The sequence below is a fragment of the Periplaneta americana genome, chromosome 13 (genome assembly GCF_040183065.1).
Source record: "Periplaneta americana isolate PAMFEO1 chromosome 13, P.americana_PAMFEO1_priV1, whole genome shotgun sequence".
NCBI lineage: Eukaryota > Metazoa > Arthropoda > Insecta > Blattodea > Blattidae > Periplaneta > Periplaneta americana.
Genome location: NC_091129.1, coordinates 43,374,040 through 43,392,400, shown reverse-complemented (window position 1 = coordinate 43,392,400; position 18,361 = coordinate 43,374,040). Strand labels below are relative to the sequence as shown.

The following is an 18,361-nucleotide window of genomic DNA, read 5'->3' as shown; positions in this document are numbered from 1 at the left end:
GTAATCTAGGCAATCTATTGCGTGGCATGTCAATAATAATTGAATGTGATTGCATTCAATTATTATTGAAGAACTCTGTTATATTTTTTTCTACTGGTTTAACTGTTTGTTATTCATTTCGTTTATTTTATTATACTTTATGTGGCGAGTTTATTGCGTATATTTATAATTTTAATTACTTGTTCTGTATTTAATTATAAATGGATTTCTTTCAGTAAATAGACGTATAAAATTGCGTAGAGTTCGGTGTGTGTGGCAAGCCTGATTTTGCTACAATGTAAAAAACTCTCTCATTCCTGGTCTGCTTTAAGCTTCTCTGCCGACAACAAATGCGGTCTCCTATTGGCTGTTAGGAGAGCGTAATTATTGAATACTTCATAGTTATTGGTCCATTTTGAAACGGATACTTCAAATGCGCAATGGCGATAGCGGGAATTGTTCTGCTTCTCAGTCTGTAATAAATCGTTGTGTGGAATACTTTGGGTAATAAGCCAGTAATGACAGCAATGATGTAAGTAAGAACAATAGTGCAACTTATTTTGATTGTACAGTTTTCAGATATAAATCCTATGAACATAATTTCTGTTGAGTTTCGGAAGGTTATTAAATAAAGAGTAAAACTTTTACGTCTAAATGTTTTACATTAGTAGGCCTACTTGTCCGTAGTGAATTTCAAAATCCTAATAAAGTAATAACCATCCTATTGATGTGTTATTAGTATTTTTTCATTACATTTATAAAATGATTCGGACAAATTTAACAGATTCTTATTTAATAAACATTGCAATAAAACAAATTAATACAAATATTATTATAAAAAACCCTCGAACGCATGCGTTAAATTGAAAGAAACTGAAGTAAGCCTATAATAAAACAGACGTTTTAAAAGTGCCTTAGTTTTAAGCAAGTATTTATTGTATTTAATATGTGTTATATACATTAATAGGTCTGTTGTTGAAAGTTTCGCAATGCTAATTTTATAAATGTACAATGTTTAATTTTCTCTCATCTTCTTTGATATCCTTCATCTGCTAGCAGAATTTTTAAGAGTAGGCTAGGCCTATAGGCATACATTTACTCCTAACATGCGCCCGGATTTTTAGACATTAAGATTTACTACGTTTTCATGCAGTATTCATTTCGATCTGAATACGATCCCTGTTTTCATGCAATTTTCGATACGTATTGAAAACGATCTGAGTACGGAAGCTGAAGCTTCGAAAGTAGTTACGTTGGTTAACATATCCTCGACATATTAGCGTGTTGGTCACTCTGTAGACATTAGCTATAAACAGTGTTGTGTTTCCCAAATGAGACGCATGGAAACTTAATAATCTGGTTGTTGATGAATAATGGTAATATTGACTTTTAGGAAAACACGAAATATTATGTTTTACAACTCTTTTTCAACATAAATACCTGCAGTGCTTGGGAAAAGTGACGTGTCAGTTTTCACAAATCTTTTTTGATAATTTATTGACAACTTACGGAACATCTGCTCGCTTGGAAAAAAATTACATAAGTAGGCCTATTTCTCCCATTACAATAATTCATACAGAAAAAAAAATAAAATCGACATAAACCAGTGTAAGTCAATAAATTATCAAAAATGGTTTGTGGAAACTGACTTATGTCACTTTTCCCAAGCACTGCAGATATGTCCCTCGCTGTTGGTTAAACAGCTGACACATCAAACAAATGACGATCACGCGCTTAGCGTATTGAGATCGAACTGAATACGATCCGATCCCACTTTTTAGGTGTATCGACCTTGAGACTCAGATCGAACTGAATCCCCGTTTTCATGAAGATTTCAATACGGTAAGTGTATTCAGTTCGATCTGAATACTCCATGAAAACGTAATTAAGTCATAGTTTTAAGCGTTTCGTATGTCAGAGATGCACCAACATAAAATGTTCTTTATTAATACTTACGGCATAAAGATTGGCTTTAGATAGGTCTATTTTAAACAGTTAAATTAGTTTATTTTAATTATAACATGTTTCCTTGCTATTAAACGACACTTGCAAACCTGAAGAGTATTTATACTGCTTCCTCTAGCTCTACAGCAATCTATCAAGGCACATTGAAAAATGAAATATAGCTACACTACAAATGAGTATGAAACTGAAATAATCTTTCACAGACCTCGGTCTATCACTTAGCTATCTCTATTTAAATCCACTCTAACCTTGTCAAAAACTTCGACGGAGAGCAGAACAATGTTACCTTTCATTGCATAGGTTATTGAAGTGGTATGACATTTGTGTTAAGATGTGGTGATATTCAATATCCAATCCAGTTTGTTACTGTTTAATTTGCCTAACTACAGTGCTTGATTCCTATAAAAAAATTAAACTTGAAATCTTTTCATCGTCGTTATTTCGTACGGACGTAAGTACTAGCGCCAGTTTGCAAACATATAGGCCTAGGTTGAACAATTAGAAAAACTTAAAACAATACGGAAAAATCAGAATAAGGGAAAATCTAAACAATAGAGGAAAATCAAAACAACAGGGAAAAAACCAAAACAAACTTCAAATTTTGCCAATAAAATAGTTTAAATGTACAGTAGAACCTCGTTAATCTGAACTAATTGGGATCAGTAGTAGTTTGGATTATCAAATACACATCACTGCTGGTAGAGAGATCTTCATTGAGTCTTTTTCCCCAACATTCGTTTTCTGTACTTTCCGGTATTGTACGAACATTCAGTAGTGCGCCTAAGCCTACTAATGTAACAGTAGTAAAGCGACGCAAGGATAAGGACACCGAGTAAATCAATCAAATTAAGTTGGTCAACCACCGTGCTCTCCTGAGTTGATTATAGTTTACGATGCGCACACTAAGTCATTTGTGCCTAGATACTACAACAATTTATGAAACCCTGGGTTGAAAAGCGAAGGCATGTATGTGAGAATATTGCGTGCACGTAGCCTATGTGGTAGTGTAATTTTTTAAAATAAAGTAAGACTGTATTCAGTTTAAAAAAATAGTTTAATTCGGTAGAAAACTTAAGTCAATATGACATCAAAGGCATCGAGGATCAGTGACAGGTTAAGTTTGGTTTGTTGAGGTTTTTGGTTTGCATTGCATATTTGGGTAGGCGTACCAAAAACCTGAACAAACCAAATCTAACCTATCACGGATCCTCGATGTCCGCCATACAAATAGGCGGAGTTATGGAGGGGGCAGTGCCCCCCCCCCAAACTTGGCCGAACTTTTTTTTTTTTTTATTAACGTTACAAAATATTGAATTCAAAATATTTTTCTTGCTTTTGTTTATGATTAAGTTTCTGTGCTTAAATTGACGAATTAATGTCTTCAGATCATGTGCCTGGACTATAATATTTATTTTAAATTTCTGAATGTATAAGAATTTCTATACCTCATCTGAGGAATGGAATCACTGTAATGTTTCTTTTGTAACAGCCTTTACTCATGTGTTAGAACTCTGCAGGTGTTCAGGCCGCCTCTTGGAGAATATGAATAACATACTGCAGAACAATGCAGAAAAAAGAAAAGTGATCCCGGTATAATGTGTAAACTTGACGAGATTAAATAAAATAATTAGAGTTCCTAGTAAATCTTGCTAATAAATAAATAAATTATTGGCCCACCGCTGTGGAGTATTGGTTAGCACGTCTGGTCATGAAAAGAGTGGGCCCATGTTCAAATCCTGGTTGGTACAAATTACTTGGTTGGGGTTTTCCTCAACCAATTGAAGCAGAATTGCTGGATAATTTTCGGTGTTGGACCTCATTTCGCCATCATTAATTCACATATCATCATCCATACAAAAGCCTGGGTTAAGTTCACGATGCGGCGTGCTGTACTTGTACAAGAGCACGGCCGTTCGGCTACCCAGTCATTCACAGAATAGCAGTGTAAGCACAATAAGCCTCAGTGCAAGCCTTCGGGTCCCTCCTCCGTACAAGAGGGGGGGGGGGAAGTAAAATGGTCTGTATATTTTGTTACAATTTTACTTTATTTTATAATACCTTTATTAAATGATCATATTGCGATATACTGTATCAAGGTCAAGCTATAACGGGGGGAGAAGATAAATGATGTCCCCCATAATCTCGTTATATCGGGTTTCTATGGATTTGCTTTGCCTCCCCCCCCCCTCCAAGGTAACGGTTCTCTGTCCGCCTATGCCGCCATATTAACTAACGTTTTCTACCGAATTACCAAAAATAGCTCTCAAAATGTGAAACAAAACCAAAACCGTATGTCAGAATCAATGCTTTAAGTTATTTAGAAATAACTGTTTGTCATTTTAGATAACACTAGTGGCTTGTGCAGCAAATGCTGCTGCAAACTAAGTTCGTTAAACGTTCAAATAAAAATTTTTCAGATTTATTTTCAATGAAGAATACTTGTCTTTTTGATAGTTATTTGCTTCCATAATAATGAAACATACTACCTCTCAATTGATTTTTTTAGGCCAAATACTTTTTCTTGAACCTGTCCAACTTCAGTTTTTGAGTTTCAACGCTAAAACGCAAGTATCAATGTCGGGACGATAGCAGTAGCTATTTCAGGTCATTGTGGATGTAGGCAAAAGTTTAAAAAAATGTCAGGTTTGCTAAGCTTTCGAACAATAGCATTTTCGTATAACTGCTGCATGTAGAACTTGAAATGTAGAGCGTAAAATCATTTTATCCTACTAAGAGATCTTGCTGAAATGATCTGGAGACTACAAAATTTTCTAGGCCTCTTATTTTATCAGTAAGTAATACCTTTTTATCTTTCCTTAAGAACTGTAATTTTTAGCGCTCTCTCTAGAGCTAATACTGAAGACAATAACACATATCAATATCTACACTACACCGCCATTAAGTATATGAAAAAGACCCAACCCCACTGGTTTAATAAGTATAAAAATATTTGATTTTTAATAACAATATTATTATCTTAAGTTTTGTAGTTATATATAGCAGTCACTCAGTAAATTATAGAAATTAAGATCTAAATTAAGATATTCTCTACATTTACTTACATAACCTCAAAATGTTTCTCTTTCATGTCATCAATATAGCATCAATATTATGTACAATTAATGAAGAATAGACGCATCATGATATTAACTATAATAATATTTAATTTCTAATGATAATAATGTCATCAAACCACCTCAAGTTTCGTAGATTTGAATATCCAATACACAGCTGTACTCAGAAAATTATACACTGCAGAATCAGTTTTTAATAACAAATTGAATTGAGCTCTAAATATGTGGGCAATCCTGCAGGTCATAGCCTTCGTGTAATAGCCTATTGTTGATTGTAGTGTGTGTTTTGTTCTGAAATTCAATCAAGTCGGCCGTGATTCAATACAATTAGTTCTCAAAACTGACAACAGGTGGATTTTGGAAAATAGGAAAATTATGTAGGAAAATTGACATTTCACTGAAAACTACTACTTTTCCGAAAATCTTTGGATGCTAGGCATGAAAATGAGGGGTCACTCATTAAAATCCGTTCAGCCGTTTTCCCATAATTTCCATTACCAGTTCAAATTATTTATATAGATATTCTCATGTTTTGATCAACCGTCAAAGTCGATTATTTAGGTCACTAGTTCCCAAGCTAACAACTGCAGACCCTCTGTTAAAAATATAAAATAGATGCCATGCTAGACTTTAGTAAAAATGTGTAAAAATTTCGTAGCTATTTACCTGAGCACATTTTTTAAAGAAAATGTGCGGTAGCTCTTAAGTGAAAAGAAGGTAAAATGTAAATGAGACAAATTTAATTTTATTAACTTCTATTACAAATTAACAAAATGTGGCTTGTCCAGCATTCACTCCATCTAAATATGAAGAGACAAATTGTCTCTTTTTGTCCCGAACAATCACTTTCGTATTCAGTTCAGTCTGTCTCCAATCTGGATCAACATCGAATCAATTTCTGTGTTCGTTCTTCATATAAATAATTTTGAGAATATTGATTTGTTCACAAGATATGTTGAATAACAGGACCCTACAGGTTTCAAGATTCTACACAAAATTTCATTCAGGAAAACCTTTAATTCAAAATTAGTCTAGTGTACAGTACATTATTTTTAAAATGTTTTATTCCTCACTACGTTCATTTATGGCTAAATAGGTTAACTTTTCAACTTTCCTGTTAGTCCATGATAGAATGAGCATTGATAATGCGAATAAAGCCAACTCGTTAAATAGGGGTTTTCCTCATGCATCCCTATATTGTGTTTACTTCATATTGTTACTTATTGTTCCATTTAGTGACAATATTTATTCCATCGCAGTTGAGTGGAATCTGTCGGAAGTACCCATAATACTCCAACAATGATATCAGATGTTCTTTCATTCTGTTCAGATTGTGTTTCACAGACATAAGAAAAAATAACTTCTACATTGTCTGGCCCGACGCGTGGCAGTGGTTGTTTCAATAAATTTCATTATCAGTAATGCTGTTATGAAATTAACATTGCGTTCCCTGATCAGCTGATTTTTGTTATCTTTTCCGGAATGTATTTAACATGCAGCCGTAATAAAAATTGTTCAACAATTTTTCGAAGATGTAGTGTAAATAATAGAGCTTCGAATCTAAATAATCTATTAGCCTACATTATCTTTAAATCTATATCTACAGTGTAGGTAGGCCTATACTAGTAATAAAATTGTAACCAAAATTTCTCTAGTATTTTTTTTTTAATTGATGTTAACATGTATAATATATTGACTATCCTGAGACCGAAAACAATTTTTGAAATTTTTGTTTGTTTATTACCTTTTCACGCGATAACGGCTGAACCGATTTCCATGAAATTAAGTTAGGTACCACTTAGAATTTAGGCTATTTGGCATTCAAAATACTTCCTTTAAAGAGAGATTATACGGGGGACTGAACCGAGCGAGGTGGAGCGTTCCTCATGAGACTTGCATTTCGAAGGTCCGTGGTTCGATTCCCGTACCGATCAATCTGACTGGTTTTCTGTGGTTTTCCACAGTTATTTAGGCAAATGCCGGGTTGGAATTTTCATTGTCATGGTCCATTTCCCTTCCCCTCCTGTTTAGGAAAAGAATTTAGATTTCATATCATTCGTCTCTTCATCTCATTCCATAGACATAGGCCTATTCAGGTCAAGACGCATGTCTTCGTCTGCTTACGAGGAGGGCGTACTCTCCGCAACCGTCCCTGGGTTCCAAGCCTTCAGCAATATCTCTGTCAGTCGACCTGGTTGGCGAGTTGGTATAGCGCTGGCCTTCTATGCCCAAGGTTGCGGGTTCGATCCCGGGCCAGGTCGAAGGCATTTAAGTGTGCTTAAATGCGACAGGCTCATGTCAGTAGATTTACTGGCATGTAAAAACTCCTGCGGGACAAAATTCCGGCACGTCCGGCGACGCTGATATAACCTCTGCAGTTGCGAGCGTCGTTAAATAAAACATAACATTTAACAATATCTCTGCCAGGATTCATTCGTCAAGAGCACTTCCAAGAGCGCTTCGACACCTTGGAAGGGCCGTTGGAATAGATTCCTGTGCTGCTTGGTCACTTTGGCGGTATGAACACAGTAGGGGGGGGAGATAGGGGGCCCTCATTGGGTGAGGGGTCACATGCGGCCAATGTGCTGGTACACCTCATCCTCATTCAGTCCATAAATTCGGGGTGCACATTCCGGCACACCGGCGACGCTGATATAACCTCGGCAGTTGCGAACGTCGTTAAATAAACCATAATTTAATTTTTAATAGGCCTCAGTATGGTGGACGTGCAAAGGGTCGTCCCTAACGCGCCCCTAGCCACTGTTACCTAACCTAACCTAAGGGGTCTGAATTAAATAAATCGAAATATATCAATATTTTATTGTATTACAAATGTAAGTCAGAATTTAAAAACTGGAACTGTACTGAATGGAAATCGGCTGTATACTAATGCTCTAAGCTTGACGTTCCTTCAGCTTATTTCCACACAGCGCAACACTTCCTATGCTCGATACAGGAGAAATGTACAAATTACCGATATTTCTTCAGAAGTATAACAGTAAAAGACCAATGGAATTTACCAGAAAGGAAACCTGTTTCCAGGTAAAAGTTCTATTATATAAATCTGACCTTAAATTGGTTTGCAGCACCAACACTTACGAATGTAACTGTTTAAACTTTTTAGTTTACTATAAAAACTTTTCAAAAGTCTGTTACGAAATGTACAGGGTGTTTTTCATTTTTGCTTGGGCAGCCCAAATCACAGTCGAGACATGTGGGAGGTATTTAATGATTTCGTGGGCGGAATCAGGGGTGGGTATAACGTTTACCGACATGACCACGTGAATGTTACGAATATTAGTCTTTGTATGATAATTTTATGTTAAACACATGCTATCAATCTGTTATGTTAATTTTCTTTTTCCTTTCCAACGCTTATTCCTGTCTTGGATAATGTTTTATCGAGTCATTTGCTCTCCTATGGTTCCTATAACATCATTTTCTTATACTCTAGTTATATCCAATCCTTCAAATTAATTTGTTTTGTTTCATTCGGAATAAGCAACGTATCTTTAATGAATAACAGCGCAGAATTTTAAAATGGTGTATTAATTTATTTCAATATATTTTGAATGTCACGGCTAGTGACACTACCGTGAGAACGTCGAAACCTGGGTAAAAAACCTGCAGGAAAAGTTGGATTCAGATCGTGACAAGCCAGTGGTCTAAGACATACGAGATCGATAACAACCGCATTTAGATGGACGTTGTTGACGTAGTTTGCTTGCTGGAACATCTTGTAATATTTAATTCTTTTTCCGCTTCTTTCACTTTTGCTGTTACGAGCTTTAGATATTCAAACCGTGAATGATTACCGACGGTAGAATTCGAGCTTTTATAGCTACTGCTCTGGATCATTCTGGGTCACATAATATTGCGATGGATTGCATATTTCCATTTTGAAGTAGTATTAATTAGAATCTTATAGAATCACTTGGAATCGAAGTTCGAAATTAAAAAGTACAAAAGGAAGAACCGGATTTCGAATCCTCTGACAGTCGAAACATTCTTATGAACACATCACTCTAGCTAAGGGCCATGAACTATCCTCGAGAGGTCCGCGTATTTTAAATGTTTTTTTCTTTACTCAGACGCATCGTATGAATTAATAATTAATGTATCAATTAGTCCACCGAACCTATGTCTGTTTATTATTTTAGCCGTTCTCAATCGTTACTGAAACTGAAATAAAAGCGCTGCGAGTTACAGAATTTCAACGACGAAAAGTATAGTGTGTCTAACCCTAGTCGTGTTGTGCATGATGCCTAAAACATTATTTATGAACGGCTTGAGTCAGACACACTGTACGTACTGTACGAACAAAATACTTAATATGATCAATAGGCTCCGTATTCCAGCTACGTATAAACTGGAATGAAGTTGCCTGATTCAAAGTATATGTGACGTCACAGCGCAGATACAAGTACGTTGGTATACAAAATAGTTACGCATCCTCTGCCCTCTTCCTCTAGAACAGGTATGCTCATTCTCTGACTCCCGATTACGTTCTGTAATCACAACCTTCCAGTGTAGAGCGTGCTGTTCCTCGTTCGAAGCTCGACGGATGACTGCGGAAGGCAATTCAAGTACTTAGTAAACGCACGAACAGTGCGGGACAATGACACAGTCAAAACCTTCTGTAAGCAAACTATCATTCCGTACAGTGTGGGAGGAAGACTATTTTTGTTGTGCTTTCGGTGAAAACGTAAAGTGTTTACTATGTTGTAAAGTACTGTCAGGAATACTACTGAGCAACATAAAACAACATTATAGACTCTGCCACCCAGAACATGCCGACGTAACAGAGAAGCTGTTTTCTGTAATATGTATTCATATACCAACGTTATTATTATTATTATTATTATTATTATTATTATTATTATTAATATTATTATTATTATTATTATTATTATTATTATTATTATTATTATTATTATTATTATTATTATTATTATTGTCATTATTGTAGTGATTCTATTCCAGCAGAAATACATGTTTTGATAAAATAATTTTTCAGGGGTGCAACGTGCACAATTATTATTATTAGTGATATTAAGCCCTTACATATAAATAATAGTAACAGTGTAACTGCAGATAGATTTAATTTTGGAGATGGTGTCTTTAAGATATGTTAATATCTTTGGATTTTTTTATTCTTTTCTTCTACAGGTTTAACTTTTGTTATTCTTTTCGTTTATTTTATTATAGTTTATGTGGTAATTTTAATATATTGAGTATATTACAGCTTCAAGAATTGAAAGCACTCAATGCAAGGTCAAACATTGAAGAGAGTCGAACAATTCAGAGTCTGTGTTTAGGAGCAAGTTATGTAGTATGTTGGGAATTAGCTAAGGCACTAAAACCCTTCACGGATGGTGAACTTGTAAAGAGATGTATGGTGCCTGATCAAAATATAGTTAATTATATCTCTGTAGCCTACTGGAACAGCTCAAATGTGAATTCACAGAATATAGATTTAGTGATTTTGAAGTATGGAGAGTGTCTTTTTGTTAATCTTTTCATAGTAAATTTAGTACAGTCCGTGAGAGTGCAGTTCCAGGACGAGTTAATTGATCTACAAAGTAACGCAGAATTATTCTGAACTAAATGCAGAGAATATGACTTGACAAGCATAGGATTGTTTAAAAAATGAACAAAACGAAATATTCCAAGATGAGCTTATTCGCTGCAACTATATTAGCTACCTTCGCCTCGACATATGTTTGCAAACAACTGTTTTCGAGAATGAAGGTTGCTAAATCGAAACATAGATCCCGATTAACAGACGAGCATCTTTTGAGCTAGCTGCGCATTGCAGTAAATTCTTTGGAAATAGATTTTCGATTATTTGCAGAAAAAAATGCACATGTTGAATAGACCGCAATGTATGGTGCAATATGAAAATAACATTATCTATGATATAATAATACCATAACTATATTAAATACTGTGTAATAAATAATGTAATAACTGAATATTACAATGTATACTCTTTCCTTCTTCAAATTCAGTCTATTATCCGTATTTGTAAGAGTGTAAGAACTATGCCACTGGCGGTGCTGCAATGTACAGTACAGTACGATGCAATGTAGTTGCGGAGCCCAGTCCCTACACTGTGTGTGTTTTGCAGTGCAGCATCATCCGTGTAATCGGCGCTTTTACAATTTTGAGCATACCTGCTCTAGAAAGTCAAAATCGGGAAGCAGTCATAGTGAGTAGTCTTATTGATCACTGCCCTTACTAATCGCATTAGGGCTATTTAAATAACTACACCTTTGTGGCTGATTGAAGGTTCATTGCAGACAGTGACGTCGTTAGGATCAGAGCAAGGGGGGTGCGGATGGGGTGCGAGCTGTAAAAATGTGGTACATAAAAAATCCAAAATATTATTTCATACACTTGCGCGTATACTATACATCTGTTTATCATTATTATTATTATTATTATTATTATTATTATTATTATTATTATTATTATTATTATTATTATTATTATTATTGCTCATCACATCCATTACGATACACTATGAAACGTAGTTTTTTCACATCCAAGAAATTGTTCGTTTGTTTTTTGTTCTTCAAAATAATTTATGCCTAGTATTTTGTTAATAAATTGCCCTTTGGGGTATGGAAAGGGGTGCTCCGATTTTTATGGGGTGCTTACGCACCCTTTTGCACCCCCCTAGCGACGTCTCTGATTGCAGAGCGGGGCATAGTTGAGGATATTTGAACTAATATTTTTACTGTCAATATAGAGAGCATTACATATAAATTGTGTAAAATAAACGTAAAAGTGACAAAAAAAAAACAGTGCACTGAAAGACACTGAAATACCAGAAGTATTAGAAAGTGTGTTAAACGTAATAAAAAAGAACCAGCACCATAAAAATCTCAAAATTATGAAGATATTAACTCGACGTTTAGCATGGATTTGTGTAGCTCAATGCACACATCTCAATTAATAAATTAAATAATCTCCATTTTAGGGAATTTCTAGAAAAGTACATAGAAAATTCAGTGATGAACGAGATGCAATGTCCTAATGAAACACGAAAAAAGATCATACAATAGGAATATCTTGTACTACATCATGCACCAATAACGTCAGGTGCTATTGAAAGAATTTCTTGCGATATAAAATTATTTCAAGTAATATCCGCATATGTTCAAGTTCCGTAACTTACGAATGCACGTTATTAGGCCTATTCACTGTAAAGATCACGACGAAAATGAACATCACGGCTCAAGCATGTGTTTACTAGTATAGCTTCAGAATGTCGGGAGTTGACTGTACCCCACGAACACGCAGCGACGATGTGTTTTTTTATATCCTTATCCGTTGAATCATCTGTGTTCGACGTACTATATACCCAATGTGTCTTCAACTTTAGCCTTTAGATAGCTGGAATACGAAGCCTAATGATAAAGTTAGGGTACTGCATTACTCGGTATTACTCATGGGAATATACCGTATCCATCATAAATACTTTTGCTTAAGCAATATTCTAAGCTCTAGCTTTTAACTTAGAGCTACCATATTTCATGCCTGCATGCAATAAAACAGAATATAATGAGTTGTAGATTATGAACTATGTGTTAGCAGTACAATACACATGGTTATAGACGAACTTTAAAGGTTAGTAAAAATACTTCGTGCTCCATGCAAGCAATAAAACAAACCTAATACACATTTCAATTTATTCCAGTAGGAAGACTCCTGACATGAAAAATGTTGAACATCTCCGACAAGCAGAAGAGAAAGATGTGGTGAAAGTATTTTGTCGAATTAGATCACCACAAGATGAAAATTACACTTCTTGTCTAAGAATTTTATCTGACAAAGAAGTTTCTCTTATATCACACAATGCTGCTAGTTCCCGAGCAGGACCCAAGGAATTACACTGTACTTTTCGCCAAGTGTTCAAAGGAGATGACAGCCAGCAGACTGTTTTCAAACAAGTGGCTTTACCTCTCATCAAGAATCTCTTCAGCGGTAGGAATGGTCTTCTGTTTGCATATGGAATTACTGGAAGTGGGAAGACCTACACGATGACAGGGGATTCTCAGGATAGTGGTATAATCCCCCGTTCACTTGATGTTATATTCAATAATATCACTCATCTCCAGGCAGATAAATATATTTTCAAGCCTGACAAAATGAATGGATTTGAGATACAGAGTGATAGAGACGCCTCGAAGGACCGTCACCGTGAGTTACAAACATATTTGAAATCTGCCAGATCACAAAAAACTCCGAAGAAGTGAGTATTAGAAGATCATATTAGTTTCTTGTTAAATTTACAGTTTGGGTAATAAAAAAAATACAGGACAGAATACATTTTGCCATCTGTTTCAGTATATCTCACCACCGTGCGCGCGCACACAGGTTTTGTGTGTGTTTTTGTATTTGTGTGTATGTGTGTATGTGTGTGTATGTGTGTGTGTTTGTGTATGTGTGTGTGTTTGTGTATGTGTGTGTGTTTGTGTATGTGTGTGTGTTTGTGTATGTGTGTGTGTTTGTGTATGTGTGTGTGTTTGTGTATGTGTGTGTGTTTGTGTATGTGTGTGTGTTTGTGTATGTGTGTGTGTTTGTGTGTGTGTGTTTGTGTTTGTGTGTGTGTGTGTGTGTGTGTTTGTGTATGTGTGTGTGTGTTTGTGTGTGTGTGTGTGTGTGTGTGTTTGTGTGTGTGTGTGTGTGTTTGTGTGTGTGTGTGTTTGTGTGTGTGTGTGTGTTTGTGTGTGTGTGTGTGTTTGTGTGTGTGTGTGTGTTTTTGTGTGTGTGTGTGTTTTTGTGTGTGTGTGTGTTTTTGTGTGTGTGTGTGTTTTTGTGTGTGTGTGTGTTTTTGTGTGTGTGTGTTTTTGTGTGTGTGTGTTTTTTTGTGTGTGTGTGTGTGTTTTTGTGTGTGTGTGTTTTTGTGTGTGTGTGTTTTTTTGTGTGTGTGTGTGTGTTTGTGTGTGTTTGTGTATGTATTGTGTGTGTGTGTGTGTGTGTGTGTGTGTGTGTGTGTGTGTGTGTGTGTGTGTGTGTGTGTGTGTGTGTGTGTGTGTGTGGGCGCGTACGCATATTGTTTTTGTTTCAGGAAGGATGATATAGATGAATTCAAGAATATTCCAGAATACATACAACTCGAAGATGTGGATGAAGACAACAGTTACGCAGTTTTTGTCAGTTACATAGAAATTTACAAGAATACCGTCTATGACTTGTTGGATAGTAACATAAATGATGCAGGCAGATCTAGGTGAGAGAGCAGTATTTACATCGTGTAGCCTGTAACATTTCTCCCTGTACTCTAATAATGAAGTTCAGTTTATGAACTGGACGAAGTTTGCAAAAAACTATTTTTGTATGAAATTAATCCATGCTTTGTTGGCGATGTGTAGGGGACAGGTGTTGATGAAATGTCATTCATTATTTTTCTTTTAACTTTACAACCGTGCCCTTGAATGGAGTAATTTATTTTATGATATTATAAAACAAATACATTATTGTATAGCCTAATGAGCCACTGACGTAGCTCAGGCGGTAGTGCGTTTACTCACTAACGTGGTACTATGCATTGGCACGGGTTCGAATCCCGCTTGGACTGATTACCTTATTGGCTATTTTCCGAGGTTTTCCCCAATTGTAAGACAAATTTCAGGTAATCCCATGATGATTTCTTCAATCATCTCGCAAAATATAATTTTGATATCAACTCCGTCAAATTTAAACAACTACACAGCTGATACAGCGTAGTTAAATAACATTAGAAATTGAAAAAAAAAATCCCCTTTTTTAATTGATACATAAGAAATTTTTGCTTACAGAAACCTACAGGCAAAAATAGTTCGGGAGGATAGCGCTCACAACATGTACGTCCACGGAGTGGTGGAGGTTGAGGTGAAGTCTAGTAAGGAAGCATGTGAGGTGTTATACAGTGGCATGCGCAGGAAGCGCGTTGCAGTTACCTTACTCAATTCTGGCTCCAGTCGCGGACATGCAGTCTTTACCATTCGTCTCGTTCAGGTTGGTGAGGAATTTCATTCTCCTTAAAATTACTTTTTTTAAGTGTAAATGAAATTTGTTGACTTATCTTTAAACTTGTAGATTTTTTAAAGATATAGCCTATGTACAAAGGGATGGACAAATCCTGGCTGCCAGGTTACCATGGCGCCTAAGTTTTTTTTTTTATAATCAGAATTGTTTAAGTTTTTAAGACTTCGATTTCTTTTATGTTGCTGCGACTAATGTCATAACGTTCACAAAAGTGATCGCAGGAAGAAATTCGAGTATGCTTTTTAGATTAATAAATTGTTATATTTTACATCTTGATTACACAACTTTTAACACTGTATCACTTCGGAATATGTATGATAAGAACTTTCTTGTGTTAAATTTTAACGTACCTCTCAACACACAAACAACACAAACAAACAAATACAACCACACAGGCGTATACAAACTCAAATGTAACACCTGCAATAACTTCTATATAGGACAGATAGGCAGATCATTTCAAACACGTTACAAAGAACACATCACAGCCATAACAAAATTACAAAACACCTCCACATATGCAGAACACATCACAAATGCCAACCACACCTACAGAGACATCAACGCAGACATGGAAATACTGCACATCCAACCAAAAAGCCAGAAACTCAACACACTAGAACAATATGAAATATACAGACACACGAAAACACACCCCAACGATATTCTCAACACACAACTCAATTTCAAAACACACACTCTTTGACTCTACACTACGAACGCACCCACACAGGAAACAAGAGGCGCCAAGACCAACAACGACCAGTTCCGAAGATGACCGAAAATAGGTCGAAATATGTTAACAAGGTACGTTAAAATTTAACACAAAGTTCTTATCATACATATTCCGATGTTACATTTTCTTGCGCATTTCAAGATAATTGTCACTATATAGCTTCAGTGAAGAGCGCAGAGCGTCTCTGAGAGCGTGGTTTGCATTACATATGTAGATATTTAATATTGTTTAATACAGCATTTCTCAAACTATGATCCGCGGACCATCTGTGGTCCTCGAGTTCTGTCCTTGTGGTCCTTCAAATACAGAAAAAATAAAATTCAAACGAATTACGTATCACACTATAGCTGAAAATCTCAGACTTTGGAAATTACACATGGCAATCGCCTTTCACTTTTTCTACTAATAAGCTATGAAATTTCTTACGCTACCCGTCTACCTACTCCCACTCTACTCTCAACAACAAAAGAGGGATTTAAAGCACTATGAACGTGGCGTTTCGCGCCATCTTTTCCCTGCATATCTGGTGCCAAGCCTGTAACTCAGCCAGGGACCACCCGAATTCATAACAGAGGACCAAAGTACCGAACCTTTTCATGTATTGATGACTTTCTTAATAGTTTTGCCGACACCCAGTCTGCACATTGAAATGGGCACGTACTGTAGGTCGTACACCAATAATAGAACATGCCAAATTACATCTTTACTTGTTGAAAATCGGACATGTTTCTGCATTAATTATTTATTTGATTTTCCAGATGACGATGTAAAAAATTTTATACTCCGCCTATTTTAAAATCCGAAAGGTTTACTTTTTACACTTGTTGTGTTTCGTTTGTAAGTGCAGTTTCAATTTCGCGGGTTTCATACACTCATTTGACAGCATTTCGTAATAAACAACGCACCGAGGTTCTGGTTCACTCTCATTGCCACACCAAGTAAATCCAAGTTTCAAATAATTATTGTCATATATATGAAAGTATTTTTTCTTTGAATAGCTACCACTAGGACTAGATATTTCTTTAATGGCACTATAATTAATATATTTCTTCACACACAGCTTCTGAACTATTAGCATTGCCTAAATGAAGCTTATCATTATGTTCCTTTCTTTTCAAAGATCCGGATCAAAGTCAGTTTTCCATTATTTATAATGGGCACTATTTAACAGAGACATCGACAACTACTAGCGTGTACCACATAAGAAGAATAATTTCAAACAACTAACTGCTAACATGCAAGCGATGAATCAACAATGCACAGAATTTGTTATAAGTTACATGTGATTGGTTATAAAATATAATTACAAAAGTATTATAATTAATTAATTCTATTTTAAAATATAAGTATACTGATATTAAAATATGCTACAAAAAATGATAAATTTGTTTTGGAAGGAAACAAGAGTAAGGTGGTCCGCGGAACTGTTCTGACTTAAAAAAGTGGTCCGCACTTCAAAAAAGTTTGAGAAACTCTGGTTTGATATATTTCAGTAAATAGAATGATAAAGTCCTAAACCACACAGACAAAATTTCACAGGAGAGCTATTAGGTGCAGTATTATTAATTTCTTCGGCGTATACTTACGTCATTCGTTGAGTAATTTTTATAATATTTTACTAGTAGTTTTCCCATATGTGTAAGAAATTAACTCTCACAAAAAACACATTTTTGTTAAAAATGTGGCTTTGGACTATCTCATTCTAATCCCTTCATATATTTATCTTTGTTCGAATATATTCTCATTGCATGTGTTGGTAAAATATGCTGACTCCTGAATATTTTGGAGTTTCGTCTATCCCTGTCGTCTGTGTATGTGCTTGCTTGCAGTGTTCAATAACCGTATTTGCATTCAATTTTGGTACCTTTCTTTGCCAATATATGAGCTGTTTCATTGCCATTTATTCTCCAGGATTGTTTCAAAGATACAAATTTGCTAATTAAAATGATTGAAAACTACTAATGATAGTTCTGTTACAGTATTAAACTTTAATTGTCACATATTAATAAAATAAAAAAAAATAGTGATTTATGTAACTAGTGTATAATTTTGGTAATTATGACACGAGTGAATGTTCAGTGCGTGAGCGTAAACGAGCGTGCTAATTTTCACGAGTGTTTATAATGAAAATTATACATTTGTTACATACAACGCTTTATGCTATTCTAAGCATTAAAATACTCGTATGTAAATAACTGTTATGAATTTATAAAATGTAATGTTATGACATAGTATACACGAATACTGGATGTGACGTAATATATTGCATGGTTACTAAATAACTGTTTCTAAAACAGTTATTTTGTTGTTTTCAAGCTTTTTCTTACAGGTACGTTGTACAGAATATCCGTGAAATAAGTAACTATTTTCATGAAGTAACTAAGTCCATGTTATTTATATTCATAATACGATTGTACACTACAAACTCACTCATACACACTCATTGGTTCCTTTCCACATGTCGTCCATTGATGTCCGTGCACAATTCCCATCTGGACACGGTTTCACGGAATGCATTTCGCAGAAACTGTGGTGTGATTAGTGACACTGCATCACGAATTCTTTGTTT

General features: G+C 35.4%; 1 protein-coding gene across 3 annotated transcripts in view; it reads left to right on the top strand.

Annotated features, from left to right (window-relative positions):
- The first annotated feature begins 420 nt into the window (after positions 1-420).
- The window catches only part of LOC138711830 (kinesin-like protein KIF23), a 79,907-nt gene continuing 61,966 nt past the window's right edge, over positions 421-18,361 (top strand). For 2 of the 3 annotated variants that reach the window (XM_069843091.1, XM_069843089.1), the window contains exons 1-4: positions 421-511; positions 12,724-13,278; positions 14,098-14,259; positions 14,828-15,026. In XM_069843091.1, coding sequence (XP_069699192.1) covers positions 498-511; positions 12,724-13,278; positions 14,098-14,259; positions 14,828-15,026 — 930 coding nt within the window. In that variant the 5' untranslated portion in view covers positions 421-497. The remainder of the gene's footprint in view (positions 512-12,723; positions 13,279-14,097; positions 14,260-14,827; positions 15,027-18,361) is intronic. The other variant, XM_069843090.1, reaches the window with a different exon arrangement.